The sequence below is a fragment of the Haliotis rubra genome, unplaced genomic scaffold, assembly GCF_003918875.1.
Source record: "Haliotis rubra isolate DU_JTF1 unplaced genomic scaffold, ASM391887v1 Scf394, whole genome shotgun sequence".
In the NCBI taxonomy this organism is placed as follows: Eukaryota; Metazoa; Mollusca; class Gastropoda; order Lepetellida; family Haliotidae; genus Haliotis; species Haliotis rubra.
The window spans coordinates 760,892-787,570 of record NW_025767073.1 but is presented as its reverse complement, the minus strand read 5'-3'; the positions used below and the strand labels follow the sequence as shown (position 1 = coordinate 787,570).

Sequence of the window (26,679 nt, the reverse complement as noted above, 5' to 3'; positions counted from 1 at the left end):
CATGGGGTGTATGGAACCTTGATGAGCTAAATGGAACCTACATGGGTGATACAGAGCCTGCACAGGCATACGGAACCTACATCGGGTGTACGCAACCATGATGGGGAGTACCCAGCTTTCATGGGGTGTATGGAACCTAGATGGGTTTACCGGAGCCTACATGGGTGATACAGAGCCTGCACAGGCATACGGAACCTACATGGGTGATACAGAGCCTGCACAGGCATACGGAACCTACATGGGTGATACAGAGCCTGCACAGGCATACGGAACCTACATGGGTGATACAGAGCCTGCACAGGCATACGGAACCTACATGGGTGATACAGAGCCTGCACAGGCATACGGAGCCTACATGGGTGATACAGAGCCTGCACAGGCATACAGAACCTACATGGGTGATACAGAGCCTGCACAGGCATACAGAACCTACATTGGTGATACAGAGCCTGCACAGGCATACGGAACCTACATGGGTGATACAGAGCCTGCACAGGCATATGGAGCCTACATGGGTGATACAGAGCCTGCACAGGCATATGGAGCCTACATGGGTGATACAGAGCCTGCACAGGCATACGGAACCTACATCGGGTGTACGCAACCATGATGGCGAGTACTGGGCCTTCATGGGGTATATGGAACCTTGATGCAGGGCCTACCATATACGTTGATCTCATAGATAAGCCAAGGTCCCTACTTGACCTTTAAATCTGTATCAAAATGGTACATCCAGTACATAAGCTGGACGTTACCATTGCTAGCCACACCTCACGTCATGATCACACAATTTAATCCTGCTGCTTTACTATCTCGAAATAATACATTTTCATTGCATATCTGGACTTATGTTTGTTGTTTAATTAATTAATTGTATTCAAAACTGCATTTAATGTTATATTAATTGCAGCAAAATCGTGTGTCCCTCTAAAACTTCTGTTTCCATTATTCACAACATCCATGACTGTATGACCACTACTGCTGCCCTGAAACGAACAGTAGCTGACAGAAATGGATATGTATATTATAAATGACATACATTGACTTGTTAAAAGTCATATAAGTTGTAACTGGACTATTACAAGTCAACATACTGTTTTAGCAATGGAAAATCATAGCAGTAACAGGTCAAGTTGTTCCATACATAAAAAGAAATACATGGGTCTGTGTAATCTCTATAGTGAGTGAGTCAGTTTAGTTTTACACCGCTTTTAGCAACATTCCAGCAATATGACGCTGGGGGACACCTGAAATGGGCTTCACACATTTTACCCATGTGAGGAATCGAACCCGGGTCTTCAGCGTGACGAGCAAATGCTTTAACCACTAGGCTAACCCACCGCCTTGTAATTTCTATGGGGTATGTGGATCCTTCATGGGGTATAGGGAGCCTTCATTCAGGGCTTACATGGAATACTTGGAACCTACATTCGGTACTTGGCCTTTGGGAAGTCCAAAGCATCAGTGCATTACACACAAACAGCATTTTCACCAACACAAATTTTAATCCCAATTATTCATGACCACTGTTTGCCAGAGAGACAAAACTTAGTGGTAAACGGTTGGGAAAAACCTACAGCCTTAACAAAAAAAAAGTCAATACTTGATCTTTATCATGTTCACAGCTTGGAACAGACACTAGTCTGATCAAAGCAACCTAATGGGAGAAGCACAGAGCTGAAAAGGTTAAAATCCTCAAAGCACATACACTGTCACTTCCAAGACAACAACTGAGAATTTGGGAAATAATTGTTATTAATCTTGACATATGATGGAGTAAGCAAGTAAGCTTAGTCTTACGCCGCTTTTAGCAACATTCCAGCAATATCACGGTAGAGGACACCAGACATGGGCTTCACACATTGTACTCATGTGGGGAATCGTATCATGGTTTTTGGTGTGACCATCGTCGGCTACCACACTGCCTGGCATAAGATGGAATCATTGGCACCATTGGCACCAAGAATAGATAGGAACCAATCAGTTATCATTGCCATGGTATAACACAAGGATATACAATTATCAATAACAGAATATTTAATTTTCTAGTGAAGCATTTAAAATAATTCATACAGTATATCACACCCTCTGTTATCCACACTACAATACCTCACGTGTATATAAATAAAAAAAAACATGACCCAATCTGCTGTAACTGCTTAGTTTGAGACCGGAGTCAAATCACATGATGCTCAAGTCCAGCCAATCAAATTACTCTGATGAGAAAAATTCTGCTCGATTTGTGACAAGAAAGTCATTACTTCCACAACGATATGGTTGGTTGTTTAAGGCCGCTATCAACAATATTCCAGCTATAAATTTTAGTCTTTTGACCAAATGACTGATCGTTTTAGTCATTTGATCAGTCATTTGACTAAATGACTGGTTTGACAGACTGACTGTAACCAGTGTATGAAATAAGGCCCGTCCGACAGCCCGAGACAGGCTAGATTTCTGACGGACGGTCTAAATTTACAGCTAACCAGCCCGATGGTCTGATAAAACATTTAGATGTTTCATAATCTGAGTAAATTCACCATATCTTGGTGTCTGGTCTGGTTAAATCCATTCTGATGTCTGGCTGGGTTTAATATACGATTTTTTAGGACTACGATTTTCAAAGCTTCACTTTGCCATAAGTGTATACATACACAAAACACAAATATTGTCTCCATGGCAATAACATTGAGGAGAAACAAAAGTATATTGACCTTAACAGTTGTGAGTTGTTTGATGGCAGTAACCTGGTACTGTCCCTGATGTCTGGAGATAGAAGGCAATACTTGTCTTCCGATAACGATCAATAAATGACCCATATCATCACCAGCATCCTTACACTGCACATAAAACGTAAACCCAGCCGAGGTAATCGCTGAGGGAGTATTTAATTCTTGGAGCATGAGGAACATAAAGATGATTTATTCCTGAACATGGTCTCCAGGCTTCGGAATCCCTGGAAGGCATACTGTGAGGGAGTGAATGGGTTGGTAAATGAACAGGTTTGAGTGAGTGAGGGTGGGGGTGGGGGTGAGCAAGCATGGGCGTATGTAAGCGAGTCTGTAAGTGTTGGTGTAAGCAAGTGTTGGAGTGAGCAAGTGTGGGTGTATGTGAATGAGTGAGTGAGTGAGTTTAGCAACTTTCACGCGAATGAGTGAGTGAGTCACAAGCCAGCAATATTCCAGCTATATGGCAGCGGTCTGTAAATAATCGAGTCTGGACCAGAAAATCCAGTGATCAACAGCATGAACATCAATCTGCTCAATTGGGAACCGATGACGTGTCAACCAAGCCAATGAGCCTGATCACCCGATCCCTTTAGTCGCCTTCAATTCTAACCGGGACCTTCACGGGTGAGCGAGTGAGTGATCGATTGATAGACACTAAGGGAAATCCTCAACATCTGCAAGTTCCACCCTGTTTGTACATCCATGTACACATATATATTTTTTTTCAAATACATGCAATCTAATTTTCCTAAGTAAACTAACTAATAAAATTAAAACAATAATTTCCAAAGTATTTGAATGGCATTTAGAAATGAAACACATTTTAGAGAGTATTTATAGTTAGCTTCTTTATACTTTGGCCAACACCTTTCAGACTAGATGCATACATTCAACTGATGAAAGAGTAAGCATATTCTCCAAAATGCTAAGTTCTTAATTTAATTAATAATTAAGACACAGACATCCATAAATTCTCTCTTAAAAATTGACCTCTTCAATCAAGACAAACCCCAAATTGTGAAAAATGTTGACGCCCATGAAGGACGACACGGCTAAGACCTTAGCACCCATAAACATCGATTTGATCAATCTTAATCAAGATAGGCAATAACACTGTGATGTCGTCAATATTTAATACAGAGCTCCAATCAATCAGTCAGTCTTCTCGATTTAAGCAAGGATAAAACCAAACACCGGCATTACAACATAAGCTTTGTCTTAACAACTATCCCTACAGCTGTATTCATGGTGAAATCTCTTGAGAACATGTGAAATATTTCTGTTCAACTAATTCCACAATGAAAATGGGACATTCCACCATCATCCTGGCTGACTGCGACCAGGGACAGCTATATAAGTCAGAGTTATCTCCCCTGCTGGTAATCCCGGCAACACAATGCCATGTGGGACTGCCTGGAAGAGACATTCATTCTTCATGTCGTCCACAGAGGGCAGAAATAAATGATGTGCTGCTGTGTGATATAGCATGATATCACCCGGCTAGATTACATATTTCCCTGAGTAGATTACACCCGATTGGCTGGGACAGAAGGTGCTGGGAGAGTTGACCTGTGTTTGTAATAATTGTCTGGATATATTGATTTTTATCTCTATCTGCATATTTCTAGGTGAAGACATGATGAAGTCACCAGCAGAATCTGGGCTTCTAGATTTGCCTGCAGCAAAGAATGCATAGACGCAGCTGATCTAACTGTATGATTAGCAATACTCAATATCTTCAACCTCAGTCAAACATATCATTATTCCATCTTGCCTTGTCAGCCATTATATTCTGACAGTACATTTACTTATGTCAAACACACTTACATAATCCATTAATTTCCATAGCCTCAACACAGAATCATCTCCACACTGTACATTAAAGTCAGAATGATGGTTCATGTTTTATGTATGAGGCCTGTTTTTAAAAAGGTAAATATGTTGTTTGGGGATACAATGCGGCTATTTTCAAGCGGCTATTTTCAAAATGCTTATCTTCAAATTTGAAAACTGAAGAAACCAAGCACATGTCAAACACTGAAAATATATTTTGCCCACAACATCTTGATGAGTTGCCATAGAAAATAATTGTATAAATGAAATAGTTTTGACCATATAGGTATTACATCATTCCAAATTATCTTCCACAGAAACCACTCGGATGAGATCATCAGATCCTAGGAAACATCCTACAATGAAATTGTAGCACAATGCTAACGATTGTGACATCATCAGTTACTATGACAATATAATCAAATGACATCATTAGTACCTAGGACACTGATGGTGGTCAGATGCACCATTTATGCTCAAGATCCTAGTCATTAATTGAAAATGAAATTTGATAGTGGTTCTGGAATTATATTTAGCCCAAAACATTAATAGTTTGAAAACACTATTAACAAAATACACAGATCAAATTATGTGAGTGTCATTCAAAACATAATATCATTCAAAATAATTCTTTCAACTTTTCCAGTTCATAAACAGTAATAACATCAAATTAACTAATATTAACAAGTTCACATGTAATATTGATCACATGAAATCTACTTGTGACACCTTCAAATGTAATGTTGACACCATTAAATGAAATATTTACAAGTTCAAATTTAACATCAACTTCAAACCTGATTGGGACGATTTAACATATACTGATAACATCAAATGTAATAATGACAAACTAAGATTTAATATATATAACTTCAAATCTGCATGGATGATTTCAAATGTAATACTTCAGAAAATATTTTTGATAATATAAAAGTAAATAATGCACACATATTTTTCCAAACATCCATGCTTTCCACACAAGTATTAACCCGACTGAGGACAACATCAAGGATCATTATCAGGACAGTTGTTCGATTCAAACCTGTGACACCATGGTATCTTACCCAGCGGTGAGGTTGGGTGAAATTGGGTTTAACGTCGTACCTGCGAATATTTCGCTCATGTGACGACGCGTTTCGCTCATGTGACGACGCGCATGCGTGTGTATGTGTGGCTACTTGTACTAGCCCAGTTTTATAGTGCTAGCTCACTGAGATACCATGCCATAGTTAAGACTGACTGACTGACTGAGTTTAGTTTTACGCCGCTTTTAGCAACATTCCAGCAATATCACAGCGGGGGACACCAGAAATGGGTTTCACACATTGTGCCCATGTGGGGAATCAAACCCGGGTCTTCGGAGTGACGAGTCAACGCTTTAACCACTAGGCTACCCCGCCACCCCCCATAGTTAAGAATGAATACCCCACTCAAACACATTATTCTGACTCTGAGCTGAGCAGTCCTTGGTATATCCATTAATGCCGGGCACCAGACAGGGACCAACAAGTACCATATTTTAATGTCTTTTGGTCTGATGCAGCCAGCAATCTTCCACTCTCTGGGTGGACGCTCTAACCACTACACCATGGAGACGGCCCTTCCCAGAAAGATACTTTACCCAGTCAAAAGGCCATCTAACTCCCAACTCTTAATGTTGAGCCCATGAACACAATATATGAGTCATCCTTTGCAGTCAACAAGCATCATGAATTTGTCATCAACCAAACCCTGCACTGTCATCAAGGAAACCCTTTCCGTTAACATGGAGATAATGATGCAGAGAGCATGATGCATCTCATGTTAATTCTTTGAGGTCATCACCTTCAGGAAATCACATGATAGGAAATGTTTTCCTTGCATATTACGTCACAATAACTGTGAATTTATGGCTACCTAAAGATCATAAACATTTAGTGTCTCCTTGGAAGAGTGACTTGTTTGAATTATGCTGCTTTTTCACATTGCTGTGAATGGGTACTCAATAGAAGAGACCTGTGAAGGTCCGGGTTAGAATATTGATCTTCAGTAACCCATGACTTGTAAGATACGACTAATGGGATCGGGTGGCCAGGCTTGCCGACTTGGTTGACACATGTCATCGGTTCCCAATTGCCCAGATCGATGCTCATGCTGTTGATCACTGGATTGTCTGGTCCAGACTCGATTATTTACAGACCGCCACCATATAGCTGGAATATAGCTGATTCCGGCGTAAAACTAAACTCACTCAATAGAAGAGTGAGTGACAGTATGGTTTTAAGCCGCTTTCAGCAATATTTCAACAATAATATCACAGCAGGGGACACCCAAAATGGGCTTCACATATTATACCCATAATGGGAATTGAACCCTTAGTAGCACACATTCATATGACACAACAAAGAAACATACATCCATAGGACACAGCCTTCAAAATATATGCATTTTGGACACAACATATAAGCACACATTCATAGCACATGACCTTCAAGAATGAAACAATCGCACCATACTGATGACCGATGGAATACAATAGGATCAGCTCTTATGAAAGACACAAGTTGTCTTCAGCATCATGAATGGAATAGCACAATACATGACACAGAATTACTGCAAGCCTTTCATTGATTCCAGGATTAGAGAGCTTCATCTAATTACTTACTGCCAATTAACTTTCTATTTAGGTCACCCACTGATTCCGGTGGAGCAGTCTGCATTACTGGAATATCAGTCTAGCAACAAACCCAGCGGGAAGAGGAAGTAACGCATCGAGGGAAATGGATACTCACACCACTCGCAAAACAAAACAAACAAAACTCATTTGTTTTATTTGACATGAGTTCTTGTTTAGCCTTTCATGTTGATTAAAACATTCCTCAAACTATTTAATTATTTATTATTTTGCAATTGGGAGTTTTACAGAAAACTCAGGAGGAGATAAATTAATGGACTTCATCATATCAATGGTGACAATTGAACCCATGCCTCCCACTATCTGCTGTTACTTCAAAGTCTTAACTGCAAATTTGGTTTTACCAACTGAAACAAAGCTGTGTCAGTTCATTCTCCAGATCACATCATTCAGTTACAGGACAGATCAGAATTGAACAGGAAAACACACAGTTGCTATCTTGAGCTTGTAACTGCTTATTCCAAAGACAAAACACCACTTCGATTCCATCAGAGTAAATTCAGTGGGAGTTATTCAAACACTCAGTCTAGGCTTGTATACATCTAAGCTGGTTTACAAGACCAACTGAAACTTAAAATAGGAAACAAAACACAAATGAATAAAATAAATAAAGGGTCTATGCTGTTACTCTGTAGCATTTTGCTACTTTCAGAAACATTCTATCTAGGTACCAATGCAGTGGTTGGCATCAAGAGCATCAATCTTCACAATTTGTATGTGATGACATGCCACAAGTGAAGACACCTAACCTGATCATCTGATTTACTTTTTTCCCTACACACTAGCACTGGTTGCAGGAGACCTATAGTCTTTCATAAAAATACTCCAGAGCCCAAGACTCCATGGACCAAGACTCCAGGGCCCAAGGCTCCATAACCCAAGACTCCAGGGCCCAAGGCTCCATAACCCAAGACTCCCGGGCCCAAGGCTCCATAACCCAAGACTCCAGGGCCTAAGGCTCCATAACCCAAGACTCCAGGGCCCAAGTCTCCATAACCCAAGACTCCAGGGCCCAAGGCTCCAGGGCCCAAGACTCCAGGGCCCAAGGCTCCAGGGGCCAAGACTCCAGGGCCCAAGGGTCCAGGGCCCAAGGCTCCAGAATCCAGGGCCCAAGGCTCCATAACCCAAGGCTCCACAGCACAAGGCTCCAGAACCCAAGGCTCCAGAGCACAAGACTAAAGAACCTAAGTCCTTTTTAAATGTCCAAGGCATTTGAGGTCAAAATAGTCCCCATTATCCTTGATACAACTGGGGCCAGAATAAGGAAGAAGTCTTTACACCATGCCATGACTGGTGTCGAGTAAATCTTCCTAAAGTAGAGGATCATTGTTCTTTCAGTCAAGCACTCGGGTGATGGACCATGATGAAGCAACAACGTGGTATAAACCAACCATTCATTGTATGTCTCCAAAAGATGTATCGACCATATTTTTATCAATTCTGTGTGATGTAAAATAACAATGGCATCCATTCCAAAAGGGTTTACAAATTACTTCCTTTCGGTGACACTGACAAGATCCTGAACCACAAAGGCCCAATGTGCTCCGAAGACACAATGCCATGTCATCATTATCCTCAAACACCAAGGTAAGTTTTTATGACTGAACATCTTCATGACTTCAATTCTTCAGGCCTTTGGCAAAACCAGCATGGCTCCATCACAAATATCAATAAAAATATCATCACTAAATGACTTCCGAGCATTCACAAGACTCAATTTCTCAACTCTATTAGTCTAAAACCTTAACTGCAACATTTCTGTGTGATGAATGCCACTAAAATATGGCCATTCATTCTCATGCTTTTCATCCCACGAACATCTGACGAACCTCCAGCAATAGAGTAACGTGATGTTCTATTGACAGGTCCTGATTACATGCCTGGGGTATTCAGCAATGGTGTACAAAGACAGAATGTTCTTCTGGCAGTTATAGCAACTCCTTACAGATGCAAATACAAATAATCAGGCACAAAATCAACATTATACTTCATATAAAGTACTTCCTTACAATGACACAGTGGCCATTGGGTGTCCTGTTGATTGATGAAGACACATCAGTCATAAAGAGTAGTGGTCAAATGAGGTTTTCATGCTCCATTCAGGATTATTACTCTCCAGTGGTGACATGCATGCACGCACACAGTTTCTGTTGGTCAGGGTTTTTGTGTAGTGAGACACCATGCTGCTTAGATCCTGGAAGTGGTCTCAACTCAAAATAATGGGGTCCTACACTGGCGCTTCGTCTCTGAATATATATATAGTTTTGCTTCATTTTAACATTGCAGAAAAAACTTAGAAGGGAAAATAATGTGGTTCACACACACACAGAGAGAGAGAGAGAGAGAGAGAGAGAGAGAGAGAGAGAGAGAGAGAGAGAGAGAGAGAGAGAGAGAGAGAGAGAGAGGGAGGAGAGAGAAGAGAGAGAGAGAGAGAGAGAGAGAGAGGAGAGAGAGAGAGAGGAGGAGGAGAGAGAGAGAGAGAGAGTGAGTGAGTGTGGTTTTATGCCACTTTTAGCAATATTCCAGCAATATCATGGAAATTGGCTTCACACATTGTACCCATTTGGGGAATCGAACACAGGTCTTCAGCATGATGAGCGAACACTTTAACCACTGGGCTACCCCACCGCCCCTTAATGTGGTTCAGGGACTCTGAGACAGACAAATGGGGAGACTGGTCATTTAGGACATAAGTTTCAAGGTCATTATTATTCTAGTAGTTTGTGTATAACAACAACATACTCAGCAATAGTCCAGCTCATTCTCAATAACAATCTGTAGATTGGTTGGTAGAAAATGTTATTTATTACATACATGGGTGTTAAACTGATACATATCACAAAGCATAATGTAAGTGCAAGAAAGCCATGTAGGAAGTGTGGAATTCTCACTTTACAAAACCAGTGTCAGATCATTACACATCCTGAGCTTGGAAACTTTACTGCTCATGTTTTCAGTGTGATCTGTGGCGGTGAGGTAGTGTAGCGGTTAAGGTGTTCGCTGGTCATGCCAAAGACCCAGGTGAGTGAGTTTAGCTTTGTGCTGCTTTTAGCAATATTACAACAATATCACGGCAAGTGACACGAGAAATGGGCTTCACCCATTGTCCCTACGTGGGGAATCGAATCTGGGTCTTCAGTGTGATGAGCAAACGCCTTAACCACTAGGCTACCCCACCGCTCAGACTTGAACTGTCGGATGTAACGGCCTGTGTTATTGTCCTGGCCATTTGTTGTATATTTTAGATAGGACATATACAACAAACTATAGTTATAACAAACTAAAATTAGTGGTCACTTCGAGTTCATTATAACCAAAGTTGAATACTCCCAATATGCATCATGATATTCCTTCAGAAACAGGGCCACAGAGGCTACATACCACAATATATGGACAGCAAGAAAACCAAGAGTGTAAGTCAACCTAACCCTAGGGAAAAACAATAGCAGTTTGGCCAAGAGAGATGCATGTATTAACCACCAGCATCAGGGCAATATAGAATATAGGTCCCAGTAGTTCTGTAGGCCCCTGGTCAAAGGCTTAGATTCAGGCTGGCTCTGTCGCCTTTGTCAACTGGAAATTTATATTGAAAGTCTCTGAGTAATACAGGAGTGGTTATATCTGACTTTGTGCTATGACAAGAGAGCTTGTTGCTGCAGTGTTGGGATATACGGCTCGTTGCTGCAGTGTTGGGATATACGGCTCGTTGCTGCAGTGTTGGGATATACGGCTCGTTGCGACCAGCTTGTGATGACTCACTGTCAGAATGGTCCACAAATGTTATGTACTTCTCACTTACACACATTTATGAACAACTTATTACATTAACATACAGCTATTCAGCTTTAAACATGGCTTGCCAGACATCATTTATTCCTGACTGACTGCTTGTGATGTAAGTTTGGATAGTGTTGACAATACAATCAGTGAGTGAGTGAGTGAATAAATCCCACAGTTACCAAAACTGTTGAGTATATACACATTACGGTAATGAACATTTGATCCCACAAACACATTGTGTCCCCTTCATGACACATCAAATACCACTAGCAGTTTGTATTCCTTGTAGTACACATTGTATCCCACTAACACATTGTATGACTTGATTAATATTGTATCCCACTAACACATTGTATGACTTGATTTATATTGTATCCCACTAACACAGTGTATGTCCTGTTATACACATTGTATCCCACTAACACATTGTACCTCCATCTAGCACTTCCACACTGTATCCCCTTTCATACATAGTATCCTACAAACATACTCTTTCACATGTTATGCCCATCAGACTCCCAGTCCTTAAAGGACTGAGTGGAATTTACCTTTAGATGTACTTAACATGTCCTAACAACAATATACAAGATCTGTTTTATGCAATCAGGTGAAAGATGGATAAGAACGTATGTAGCACGTTATATTCTGGCCAGCCTCAAGCAGCAACTGGGTGCTGTAATTGTGCGGAGCAAGACTGATTATAATCATGAACGTAATCCTTACAGCTACATACATCAAAATAAATACCATGAACAAATATTTATGAAGCACATCCAGTTGATCATGGTGCAGAAGCCAGCATTATGTTATGATTTTATTCATTCTATTTACTGAGTAAACAAAGCCTTCTTAACACCCTTTGTAAAGAGCGACAAACCAACTCAGAAAAAAACTTGACTTACAATCTTGTCTTTGATATATAGTGTTTAATAATACAAATGGTGTATTTAGTCCACAGCTGAGGACAGGATAAATTTATTCACCAGACAGTCGCAATTCTGAGAATGAGACACAGATGTGCAGCATCACGACAGAATGCTTCAACCACATGGCTATGTCAACATCGCCATGAAATCAATCGAAACGCAGAAGGAAAGGGTAATGAGAAACAATACAATACAAGACACCAAACTTTCAGCATCCAGTCTCACTATCAGACATGCTCAGTGGTGACCAGTGGGATATATGGTAATTATCTCACCCACTTATTGTATCTTATGGAATACGAATCGTATCCCACACACAGTATGCATCCTGTGTGATGCGCAACATTCTACCTACATATTTTATCCTGTGTGATACACAACATATTCCACTCACATATTGTATCCTGTGTGATACACAACATATTCTACCCACATATTGTATCCTGTGTGATACACAACATATTCTACTCACATATTGTATCCTGTGTGATACACAACATATTCTACCCACATATTGTATCCTGTGTGATACACAACATATTCTACCCACATATTGTATCCTGTGTGATACACAACATATTCTACCCACATATTGTATCCTGTGTGATACACAACATATTCTATATTGTATCCCATATATTATTCTACCCATATATTGTATCCTGTGTGATACACAACATATTCTACCTACATATTGTATCCTGTGTGATACACAACATATTCCACTCACATATTGTATCCTGTGTGATACACAATATATTCTACCCAAATATTGTATCCTGTGTGATACACAACATATTCCACTCACATATTGTATCCTGTGTGATACGCAACATATTCTACCCAAATATTGTATCCCATGTGATACACAACATATTCTACCCAAATATTTTATCCCATGTGATACACAACATATTCTACCCACATATTGTATCCCATGTGATACACAACATATTCTACCCACATATTGTATCCCATGTGATACACAACATATTCCACCCAAATATTTTATCCCATGTGATACACAACATATTCTACCCACATATTTTATCCCATGTGATACACAACATATTCTACCCACATATTTTATCCCATGTGATACACAACATATTCTACCCACATATTGTATCCCATGTGATACACAACATATTCCACCCAAATATTTTATCCTGTGTGATACACAACATATTCTACCCACATATTGTATCCCATGTGATACACAACATATTCTACCCACATATTCTACCCACATATTGTATCCCATGTGATACACAACATATTCCACCCAAATATTTTATCCCATGTGATACACAACATATTCTACCCACATATTTTATCCCATGTGATACACAACATATTCTACCCACATATTTTATCCCATGTGATACACAACATATTCTACCCACATATTGTATCCCATGTGATACACAACATATTCCACCCAAATATTTTATCCTGTGTGATACACAACATATTCTACCCACATATTTTATCCCATGTGATACACAACATATTCCACCCAAATATTGTATCCTGTGTGATACACAACATATTCCACCCACATTATGTATCCTGTGTAATACACAACCTATTCCACTCACATATTGCATCCCATCAGTCAGGGATCGTATCTCAACCATAGTATGCATTCCCTTTAATATATTCCACCCACATTATGTATCCTATGCAATGTGCAGAATATTCCGTCCCATATTGTATCCGTAGCTGCACACATCATCTTTCCTATCACGCATCATATTCTCTGTAATAACTATCATATACAACACACTCACTTGATGCATCTCTTGTAATGGTATCCCATATACAGGACCTTTGCACATCCTTGACTTCTCATACGTGTTATAATGCCGACTGGTTTAATGATCTAAGCCAGAAAAATGAGTAATAAACATCAAATATAACTATTTCCTACGTGACTCACATACTGAAGCACATAGAAAATTTCATTTAAATAATTTTTGTCCATAATTCACTGGCCAGAGTGCTAGAGCTCTGACCAAGCTGGCACTAAATGGGTTAATACAGATGATTATAACCCACTGTCAGATTTAGCAATTTGACCATGACAAATACATATTGTATCCATGTGGGGAATCGAACCTGGGTCTTTGGCATGACGAGCAAACGCTTAAACCACTAGGCTACCCCAAAGCCCCTCAGCAGCCTGGTCAGAGTGCAATCCAACAGCTAGACTCTGAAGTCTGTGGACTGTATATAAGTGTACCAGGCCAACCAATTGTCTATGACAGCATTTTCTGTTAACACAACCATAATTCAGTCGATGGACACATCAAGAAAAGAAAGCATGTTCAATATTAGCTGAAGTCTACTTTATGGGTCTATGATCAAATTACCATACACTGACTGACTGAGTTTTGGTTTTACGCCGCTTTTAGCAATATTCCAGCAACATCACGGCGGGGGACACCAGAAATGGGCTTCACACATTGTACCCATGTGGGGATTCAAACCCGGGCCTTCAGCGTGACGAGCCAACGCTTTAACCACTAGGCTACCCCACCGCCCCTAAATTACCATACATGGCAAAATAACCATACACCTACACACTGTAGGTCTGCCATAGCTAAATTACCATACGTCTACACACTGTAGGTCTGCCATGGCTAAATTACCATATACCCATAAAATGTATGTCTGCCATGGCTAAATAACCATATACCTACACACTGTAGGTCTGCCATGGCTAAATTACCATACACCTACACACTGTAGGTCTGCCATGGCTAAATTACCATACACCCACACACTGTAGGTCTGCCATGGCTAAATTACCATACACCTACACACTGTAGGTCTGCCATGGCTAAATTACCATACACCTACACACTGTAGGTCTGCCTTGGCAAACCATTACACACAAAACTACCATACACACACACACTGTAAATGGCTAAATTACCACACCTACACACTGTAGGTCTGCCATGGCTAATATTACCATACACCATACACACACTGTAGGTGAGCCATGGCTAAATTACCATACACCTACACTGTAGATCTGCCATGTAGGTCTGCCATGGCTAAATTACCATACACCCACACACTGTAGGTCTGCCATGGCTAAATTACCATACACCCACACACTGTAGGTGATCTATGGCTAATTTACCATACACACAAAAACTGAAGGTCTGCCATGGCTAAATTACCATACACCTACACACTGTAGGTCTGCCATGGTTAATTTACCATAAACCTACACACTGTAGGTCTGCCATGGTTAATTACCATACACCTACACACTGTAGGTCTGCCATGGCTAAATTACCATACACCCACACACTGTAGGTCTGCCATAGCTAAATTACCATACACCCACACACTGTAGGTCTGCCATGGCTAAATTACCATACACCTATACACTGTAGGTCTGCCATGGCTAAATTACCATACACCTACACACTGTAGGTCTGCCATGGCTAAATTACCATACACCTACACACGGTAGGTCTGCCATGGTTAATTTACCATACACCCACACACTGTAGGTGATCTATGGCTAAATTACCTGACACCTACACACTGTAGGTGAGCCATGGCTAAATTACCATACGTCTATACAGTTGGTCTAGCATGGCTAAATTACCATACAACTATACCCAGTGCATCTGTCATGGCTAAATTACAGTATACAGATAGAGAGTCCACACATTTTTTAACTTGCAAGCTTCTGATATTATATTGCTGACATGATGACACGGTAATCAAACTGTCAAAAACTGTGAGGCTGATGTGACAGCCAGCAGTCCCAAGGTTAGTAGTTATGCCTCATGTTGTGATGTCACAGAACCTACACGTCACAGGCAGACCAGCTGAACCACAAAACTTCACACCTTATGAAAATGTGTAATCTACTACAAGCTACATGTCTACTTATAGTCTTATTAGATCTTGTAATGAAAAAGGACAACAGTTAAAGCCTAATCAAACCTAAATTATTCCATCAGATGATCAATGCTGGGAGCCAAGTAGATACCTACTGGGAGTCATGTACGAGGCATGTAGAAGCTGAGCAGATGACTGATTAACCTTCATTACAGAATTCAGAGTAAAAGTCTAATTGTTATATTTTTATCAGAAATAAATACAGATAATCAAATAAAATATATGCAATAATTCATCCAGTTTGACAAATTGAGAAAATGAGTATTGAATCAGTATGTTTTTGATAAAACCCCAAATAAAAATTAAAGTTCAATTTATATGTAATTTGGAAAAGGGTAGCCCTTTGTCACATGTTCAAAGCATGGAGGTTTTCTGTGTATTAACTGATATCTGCCCTAACTGGAAATCTCTCAATGGAACAGGTATAGCACAAGAAAATCTTAACTGTGTAAAGCTTACTTACAGAAAGCCACTAGTCTCTCATAAGCATCTAAACATATTTGCTGCAAGTACTGAACATACAATGACTTTAAACGTGAAGGGAAAAGGTAGATTGAAGGAGGAAGCCAGAGTCTAAATGTAAATATTTGTATAAGTTTGGTAATTAATTTATTAATAAACTTTCAGAAACTTTCCCAGCAATATTCCAGCTATATGGCGGCAGTCTATAAATAATCAAATCTGGACAAGACAATCCAGTGATCAACAGTATGAGCATCAGTCTAAGCAATTGGGAGAACTAAAGAACAATGATGATACCTGATGATGGGGCCTGAACAAGCCCTGAAACGTTGTACGAAGCAATAAAAATAAGATGAAACCCAGACAATTCTCTTTATCTTACCTCACACATAAATGTCGCTTACTGATTGGCTGAGCGCTCTTCTATTATTTTCAATGTACCCCGCTTACAAGCGAGTAACATTTCAATGTACCCCGCTGTCAATGGCAACTCATTTGGTACTTCGTGGTAGTAATTCTTTATCTCGAAAAACATTGAATCACGTTTGATGTACGGAAATTACTGATGTTTTGCGAATGCAAATACGTTGTTCACTGGTCCCTCGGGGCCCATGGGTTTGTGTACCCTCGATGTTTGTTTATGTTCCCTGAGCCCCCCTCGTGACCAGTGAACAACTTATAATGTTCATCAAAAAGCATCTTCTAAAATGCCAATCAAACATCTAAGAATGAATTAGCCAATGCATCCAACAAATTCCACTGTCAACAATTTTCACAATTTCTTGCATAAATTTCTTCAAAATACATCTTTACAAATTCTGTGTAGCTACTACTTATATCTTGGGCCAGGTATGTCTCTGTAAAATTCATTTAACATTTATCGCAAAACAGATGAAAGATCAAATAAAAGAAAAGCTTAAGACGTCTATGTTGCTTAGGTCCACCAAACAAAACACATCAATCAAGGTTACTGCTTCTTCCACATCTGGGATTTGCCTTGGACTGGCAACATATTAGAAAGATATCATTATTTCATTCTTACTTTCAATAATTCAAAAGTATTTTATCATCATACAGACTGTGCATTTATTGTAATAGTGTCATTTCACTTAGTGGTATTCTTAAAAGACTTTCTCTTTATAAGTTGGTTATCGCTGAAAGGTAAGTCATCTCAACATAGTCATACCATTAGTTATAACTAAATTACCATCAACTAAGGAAATACTTGCTGCAGTTTTTGCAAATATCAACATCTTAGGAGATCAAGTAAAAATCCCTACATTTCATGTTTCTTTGAAATTAACCAAATATATACATAAAATCCAATTTATATTTGATGGGGGACCAGCAGTAATTTCACAAAATATCATCAAGAGATAAGACTATACGTACAACGTACGTTGACATTTATCTAATTGATCAATTTGAGTCATCTGAATTGTTCGAGACACTGCAATCATCACACACAGTTAAATGCTCCTGAGGATGTGTCAAAATATTCTCAAGGTCATTCAATCCGCAATCATTTGAATAAACATTTTGAAACATTGAAAGACTTTTCTCGGAAGGAATTCAGCTAAATTACCACATGGCAAGATTTATGCTTGCATTTATCTTCTCAATACATCAGTCTACTCCATCTGCATTGACATCTCCCGTGATGTATTTAGACACAATGCCCTTGTAATGCTGTCCCGGAGACTAATGAGGGCTAATCTGTATTTCCTGTGCTATAATGCGCTATATCCCCCACCTCAGCCCCTAATGGAGTAACATTGACCTTGTCTGCACACTCACCTGTTTCACCGTCTATATCCATCAACAGCAAGTCCCATAGTAATGTATATCCTAGTCATGACACACACTAGCTGAGCCCAGCCAGGGAATACGAGTCCATATCACCCACCACCAGTCTATACACTCCGGATCTGCAAGGAGAGGAAACAGACACGTCTATTACAAGTGGTCAGCTAGTCGGCATGTATACACAATACACATTCAAGCAAGGCACATATTTGCTCTGATATTGACAGGGACTTGCTGTTGAATGGTTACCAATAAACAGAATAACACTGCTGACAGTTTATCCGGCTGGGGTGAAATTCCTTGACAGTCGCCGTGACATCACAAATCAATGGCATGGATAAGCTTCCTGTCAATCACATAAAACAAAACTGTTATCCTCCTTGGAAACCACTTACATTGATAATCAATGGCACATGTGTTGGTGAGAGCAGCCTTCTGTCTATATAAACATGCTTGTCACAGGCATCACACTGTACAGTTTGCCCTAATTACACTAACTTCTCCCTCAACACGGCTCATTAATATTTCACTGTCTCTTCCTCCCAAGTGTGGCCCTGTCGGTGAATTGTGACCAGCCACCCGATTTATACACCCACTAGCCAATGGTCAGCTCTGTCTCTACATGGGACGGCAGGAATTGCATCTCGCCTTCTACACGCAGCCCAATAATTTCAGATAATACATTATATTGATCAATGTAACCATGACAACATTATAGCCACTACTCTCCCTCGTAGGCCTGGCACCATGGATGGTATGTAAATATTTTCGGGGCACGTGCAGCAATGACAGTGCGTGAAGAGATTCCCTGTTCAATGGGTTATTGTATCATGATAATTGTTTTCCTTAAATGACCGCCTCCATAGTGATTTTTACCATTGACCGTGCCATGGTTCGATGACCGTGAAATGAACTGCCATATGCCCACTGCATGAAATATTTAGTATGTGTGTATTAGCACTGAAATGATGGGTTAGGCACGTCAATAAGAGTTGTTTTGACTTTTTAAGATCCAAATGGAATGGGTATTGATTGCTATTGCTTAATGTATATGATGTTAGGCTGGTTTCAAGCTTAGCATGACAAACAGTTATGTCTGGTCACGGCGAGAGGAGGCTGGCCGCTGTAGCACGCAGACTTGAGGATGGTGTGACTGATAGGGGGGGGGGGTTGTAGAGTCATATGAGGACTTACATCAACATTGTGAGAGACTGAGTGAGTTTAGTTTTGCGGTACTTTTAGCAATATTCCAGCTATATCATGGTGGGGGGGCACCAGAAATGGGCTTCACACATTGTACCCATGTGGCGAATCAAACCTGATTCTTCAGCGTGGCGAGCGAACACTTAACCACTAGGCTGCCCCACCACCCCCATTGCAAGACTGACTGACTGAGTTTGGATTTACGCCGCTTTTAGCAATATTCCAGCAACATCACGGCGGGGGAACACCAGAAATGGGCTTTACACATTGTACCCATGTGGGGATTCGAACCCGGGTTTTCTGCGTGACGAGCCAACGCTTTAACCAATAGGCTGCCCCACCACCGCCATTAACATTGCAAGAAAATAAGGAAAACTATTCAGTGAAAGGCCAAGCAACAGAAGACTGATGTGGGGCAAGCAAAACTGCATAAGTGAGTGAGTATGGTTTCACGATGATTTTAGCAATATTCCAGCAATGTCCAGCAATTTGCAGTAATACAAATTTGTTATGACTAGTCATACTGTTTAGCAAGGGTGTAGTAATATGGAAGAACAATGACACTATTCAACAAAATACTGTGAACATTTATTAGTGTCTAATAAAAACACTATTCCTTAAAAGTCTAGAAAAACTTAAGTGAATGGCTATTAACACTATTCAGTGAAGAACAAGTAACATTTAATGGGAGCAATTAGAAATTCTATTTAGTTGGGACTAGTAATAACATTTAACAGCAACTGAGTTGAGTTTTACCTTGCTCTGAGCAATATTCCTGCAATATCACAGCAGGGGACATAAGAAATGGACTTCACACTTTGTACCCATGTGGGTAATCAAACCCACGTCTTCGGCGTGATGAGTGAACACTTTAACCACTAGGCCATCCCACTGCCCTAATAATATTTAGTAAGGTACTAGTAATGCCATGTGAGGAACTTTATCACTATTCAGCTAGGAGTGAGTGAGGGTGTGTGGTTTTATTCCGCTTTTAGCAATATTCCAGCAATATCACGACAGGGGACACCAGAAATGGGCTTCACACATTGTACCCATGTGTGGACTTGAACCCAGGTTTTCGGCATGATGAGTGGACACTTTAACCAATAGGCTACCCCACCGCCCCTATTCTGCAAAGAAAAGGTTACACATATCAGAGTGTAGGAATAAACTATATATTCATTGAGGGACTGGTAACATCCAGTGAATGATTAGTAATACTATTTTGTTAGGACTAGTCATGTATAGGAAGGCTTTAACAAAACAGTGATAGGCTGGGAACATTATCTAGCAAGGAATTAGTGATACTATTTTGTTAGGACTAGTCATGTATAGGAAGGCTTGTAACAAAACAGTGATAAGCTGGGAACATTATCTAGCAAGCAATTAGTGATACTATTTGGTTAGGACTAGTCATGTATAGGAAGGCTTGTAACAAAACAGCGATAGACTGGGAACATTATCTAGCAAGCAATTAGTGATACTATTTGGTTAGGACTAGTCATGTATAGGAAGGCTTGTAACAAAACAGCGATAGGCTGGGAACATTATGTAGCAAGGAATTAGTGATACTATTTGGTTAGGACTAGTCATGTATAGGATGGCTTTAACAAAACAGCGATAGGCTGGGAACATTATCTAGCAAGGAATCTAGCAAGGAATTAGTGATACTATTTGGTTAGGACTAGTCATGTATAGGAAGGCTTGTAACAAAACAGCAATAGACTGGGAACATTATCTAGCAAGGAATTAGTGATACCATTTGGCTTGTATAGGCTATGGCTTCTGTAAATAACAGCGATAGGCTGGGAACATTATCTAGCAAGGAATTAGTGATACTATTTGGTTAGGACTAGTCATGTATAGGAAGGCTTGTAACAAAACAGCGATAGGCTGGGAACATTATCTAGCAAGGAATTAGTGATACTATTTGGGTAGGACTAGTCATGTATAGGAAGGCTTGTAACAAAACAGCGATAGACTGGGAACATTATCTAGCAAGGAATTAGTGATACTATTTGGTTAGGACTAGTCATGTATAGGAAGGCTTGTAACAAAACAGCGATAGACTGGGAACATTATCTAGCAAGGAATTAGTGATACTATTTAGCAAAGGACTAGGAAACAGCATTTCTATTTACATGGGACAAGTAATATGATTTGGTGAGGAACAAGTATCATTCAATAAGTGATTACAAATACTATACAGGGGTGGAAATAACCCATTGCCCGACGTCCGAGTCCAGTGTTTTTTCTGTCGGGCAAGCAAATTTGTATATCACACTGTACCGGTGTCCAGTTGACTTTCCAATGTTAATTATGTTGTTTATTTAAAAAATCAGCAAGAAAACAGTCGGTATAGTGGCAAAATTATCAGAGCAAGTGACTTTACATGTACCGGAGTACACTATCAATTTTAAAGTTATTTCCACCCATGCTATATTGTTAGGACTAGTAGTGATATGTGAGGAAGAGTAACACTCTTCTGCAAAAGAACTGTAACTCTCATCAGTGTGTAGTAACAACACTATTCAGAAAAGGACTAGTATGAGTGAGTGAGTGAGTGAGTGAGTTTGGTTTTATGCCGCTTTTAGCGATATTCCAGCAATATCACGACAGGTTACACCAGAGTGAGTGAGTGAGTTTAGTTTTATGATGCACTCAGCAATATTAGAGCTATATGGCGGCGGCCTGTAAATAATCGAGTCTGGACCAGACAATCCAGTGATCAACAGCATGAACATCGATCTGCGCAATTGGAAACCGATGACATGCGTCAACCAAGCCAGCGAGCCTGACCACCAGATCCCGTTAGTCGCCTCTTATAACAAGCATGGGTTACTGAAGGTTCATTCTAACCCGGACCTTCACGGGTGGTTACACCAGAAATGGGCTTCACACATTGTACCCATGTGGGGAATCGAAACCAGGGCCTAGATTTTCGAAGCTCTCTTAGCGCTAAGATAGTCGTAAGTTAATGTTTATGTATGGCACTTACAACTATCTGAGAGCTAAGGGAGCATCGAAAATCTAGGCCCAGGTCATCGGTGTGACGGGCGAACGCTATAACCACTAGGCTACCCCACCGCCCAAGGCTAGTATGACTGACTGACTGAGTTTGGTTTTACGCCGCTTTTAGCAATATTCCTCCAACATCACGGCAGGGGACACCAGAAATGGGCTTCACACATTGTGCCCATGTGGGGATTCGAACCCGGGCCTTCGGCGTGACGAGCCAACACTTTAACCATTAGGCTACCCCACTGCCCAAGGCTAGTATGAATATTCTTGGGAACACTAGTAATAATATTCAGAGAAGGGTTAGTAAAGCCTAAAGGGATTAGTAACATTCAGTGAGGGATCAGTAATACTACTTGTTTTGGGTAAGTAATACAATTCATCAAAGCAATAGTAGTACCATGCAGTGAAGGCTTATTAACATCATACAAAATGCCTTAACGCTTGCCAGTGTGAGACAACACAATTCTGTGATAGGGACTGTAACATTTATCAGCGAGAAGCTGCGGCTTAAGTAATGCTATTCACTGAGCGACTAATAATACTATTCACTGAGAATGGGGAAGTAACAGTGCCGTGAGTAGTATTAATATTCAGAGAAATTCTATTAACACTTTCCAGTGAAGGACTAACTAACACTATTCAGTCAGCGACGAGTAATACTATTCTTTGAGGATAAGTGATTTTATTCAGGGATACTTGCAATACTGTCCAATTAGAAGGACAGCTCATTCACTCTCACATCTGTCAGTGCTTAAGACTGGATATAATGGCCAATAACCCCTCTCTGTTTTCTATTTAATAACTGACCGCATTACTGTGTAAACCATATATATACCAAACTGCAATGCCATAACCCTGATATAATGTACCGTATACGACCATCTATAAGACGACCCCATGAATAAGACGACCCCCAAACTTGATCCTTAAAATCAGTGTCAAAATAATATGTTTCGTGCATAAGTCGATCCCCACGATGGGGTCCTAATCGCGGCAAACACAGACCACAGACAACTGGCAGTTACCAATAATTATAACTTTGGTCCACATTATTCAAAGAATTCACAATCATATATATTGTGCGTCTACTCACGGATCGAAACGAAGTGTAGTTGACAGAAAATGCATAATATATTTTGTTTCTCTAAATATCATATTTATTGTAGCAACAAACTGGCTTGCTTATTTTACCCCATTCAACAATCACGAACTGATTACCGCCTCGTTTTCCATTGACTGCTAGTTTACAGTAACATCGGTAAAAATGTGTGAATTTAAATGGCTTCCGTATTTTACCCCATTCCATGTGCGTACAACTTCTGCTTACCACGTTCATGAGGGTCCGTATAACCTTAGTGTTGATTATATATATTTTACATAAAAACTGTAATTAAAATTACACAATGCTAGGATATATTTCTTTGGGTTAAATAATAGTACTCTGTATTATATTTTACTGATGACTGCGTCAGAATTCGTCCCGTTATATTATTGTGCATGTTCGAACTTGTTCGCTGCTGATTGCTATTTCCAGCTCAAATACACACGGTAATCTTAATCTTAATTAATTTATAGAGCAAAAACTGTAATTAAAATTACACAATGCTAGGATATATTTTTTTGGGTTAAATAATAGTATTCTGTATTATATTTTACTGACGTCTGCATCAGATTTTGTCCCGTTATATTATTGTGCATGTTTGAACTTGATCGCCCGGGAAACATGTGCACAGCTGATTGCTATTTCCAGCTCAGATACACACGTTAATCTTAATCCCTGCAAATAATACAATGCCCAGCAAAAACAACTTAGAACTTAAAAGGTAAATAATCTTGTCTAGTGATGTTTAATTGCAAATTTGACGTCTCTACTGACAAAGTCGTCTTCTGTTGTTTGTTCATGCGAAGGGATACGATGTTGTTTTCTTACCCCTGGAAAAAAGTTTCACGAAAGCGTAACCCATGGATAAGACAACCCCCTTCTACAGACTGCTTTTTAGGTCCTCAAAATTCGGCTTATAGACGGTCATATACGGTACAATAACCCACAAATGTGTTCTACTTAATAAGTGACCGTATTACTGTGCAAACCATGTATGTACCAAACAGCAACGTCTCTCCAATAGATACCCAAATATTGTGAAATCTGGTATCCTCTTACTCCTCCGGTCGTCGTTATCAACACGAGCATGCCCAGCAACATCCACACAGTTATTTGGAGAGGATCATCAACAAAGCCATTATACTGAGTACACAGTATGTCCTTTCAACAACTCACAGTCATTAGTATTAATTGACGACAGTTACTCTGCCTACATGTCTGAAATACTATATCACCACAGTGTGGCACTGGAGTCTACTCACGTGTGCACACAGTGTATGATAAGAGGTGATAAATACTTGTGAACAAATGGCTTGTTTGATAATTGGGGAAATTATGGTTTGATTGCACACGTGAAAACACATGGGTTGGGAGTAGAGTTCAAGGAGTCAGTTAGGAGAGAATTAGTAAATATTTTCTGTTGCAAATATTCCACCAATATCACAACAATCTATAAAGGATAGACCTTGGGTCAGAATAAAACATGGTTCACCCCACTAGTTGCTCCGATCCACAAAGCATTCATAGCGCTACAACATTCGTAAGCTTATGGTAAACTATAGAGTTACAACAGGTCATAATGTCACAAATTCTTTGTGGATCGGGACCCTGGTGTATAATAAGAAAAACCTGCCTGGTCAAACTTTGTTACCATTAAGTTTTCTATCCTACCATTGCAGCACAATGTCATACATCTGGTCAAACATTGATGTCATTTAATGTTTGATCCCAGTAGTGGGGCACAATGTCATAAATCTGCCTGATCAAACATTGTTACCATTAAATGTTAGACCCCACTATTTGGGCACAATGTCATACACCTGCCTCGTCAAACATTCTTATCATTCAATGTTTGATCCCATCATTCGGGCACAATGTCATACATCTGATCAAACATTGCTACCATTCAATGTTTGATCCCATCATTGGGGCACAAAGTCATACATCTGATCAAACATTGCTACCATTCAATGTTTGATCCCATCATTGTGGCACAATGTCATACATCTGATCAAACATTGCTACCATTCAATGTTTGATCCCCATCATTGGGGCACAAAGTCATACATCTGATCAAACATTGCTAACATTCAATGTTTGATCCCATCATTGGGGCACAAAGTCATACATCTGATCAAACATTGCTACCATTCAATGTTTGATCCCATCATTGTGGCACAATGTCATACATCTGATCAAACATTGCTACCATTAAATGTTAGACCCCAGTATTTGGGCACAAAGTCATACACCTGCCTCGTCAAACATTCTTATCATTCAATGTTTGATCCCATCATTCGGGCACAATGTCATACATCTGATCAAACATTGCTACCATTCAATGTTTGATCCCATCATTGGGGCACAAAGTGATACATCTGATCAAACATTGCTACCATTCAATGTTTGATCCCATCATTGTGGCACAATGTCATACATCTGATCAAACATTGCTACCATTTAATGTTTGATCCCCATCATTGCTGCACAATGTCATACATCTGATCAAACATTGCTACCATTCAATGTTTGATCCCATCATTGGGGCACAAAGTCATACATCTGATCAAACATTGCTAACATTCAATGTTTGATCCCCATCATTGGGGCACAATGTCACACATCTGATCAAACATTGCTACCATTCAATGTTTGATCCCAATCATTGGGGCACAATGTCATACATCTGATCAAACATTGCTAACATTCAATGTTTGATCCCATCATTGCTACACAATGTCATACATCTGATCAAACATTGCTACCATTTAATGTTTGATCCCATCATTGGGGCACAATGTCATACATCTGATCAAACATTGCTACCATTCAATGTTTGATCCCATCATTGCTGCACAATGTCATACATCTGCTTGGTCAAACATTGTTACCATTTAATGTTAGACCCAGTAGTGAACTGATGTTAGTCTACCAATTATTGAGTGCATCAACATATCACAGGGCTCTTTTTTATTGCTTAAGCCACATTGTATCCATTTTTGTGATTGTAAATTCCCACGTTTCAGTACAACTTGTTAATTCTACATTGATCTTGTGTAGTTATTTACTAATTTTATTAAAATCTAAATATTTTAGATATTTAAATACTTACCTTACCATAGGTCTTATGCATATTACCTCAAGCTCCGCTTAAAGAGATCAGACAGTCGTTGATTCGCCATTCTATAGAACGGCCACCTCGTGTATCGACGAGTG

General features: G+C 39.8%; 2 protein-coding genes across 4 annotated transcripts in view; one reads left to right on the top strand and one right to left on the bottom strand.

Moving 5' to 3' along the window:
* LOC124286858 (uncharacterized protein C1orf21 homolog) overlaps positions 1-26,679 on the bottom strand; it is a 95,223-nt gene that overhangs the window by 25,050 nt on the left and 43,494 nt on the right. For 2 of the 3 annotated variants that reach the window (XM_046723300.1, XM_046723302.1), the window contains one exon: positions 18,129-18,259. The gene's annotated coding sequence lies outside the window, so the exon portion shown is untranslated. Of the gene's footprint in view, positions 1-18,128; positions 18,260-18,532; positions 18,784-26,679 lie in introns of those variants that run through there. The other variant, XM_046723301.1, reaches the window with a different exon arrangement.
* LOC124286863 (pro-resilin-like) lies at positions 98-8,412 on the top strand. The gene is made up of 2 exons (XM_046723307.1): positions 98-596; positions 8,243-8,412. Exons 1-2 carry the CDS (start codon positions 98-100, stop codon positions 8,410-8,412), a joined length of 669 nt encoding a protein of 222 aa, XP_046579263.1.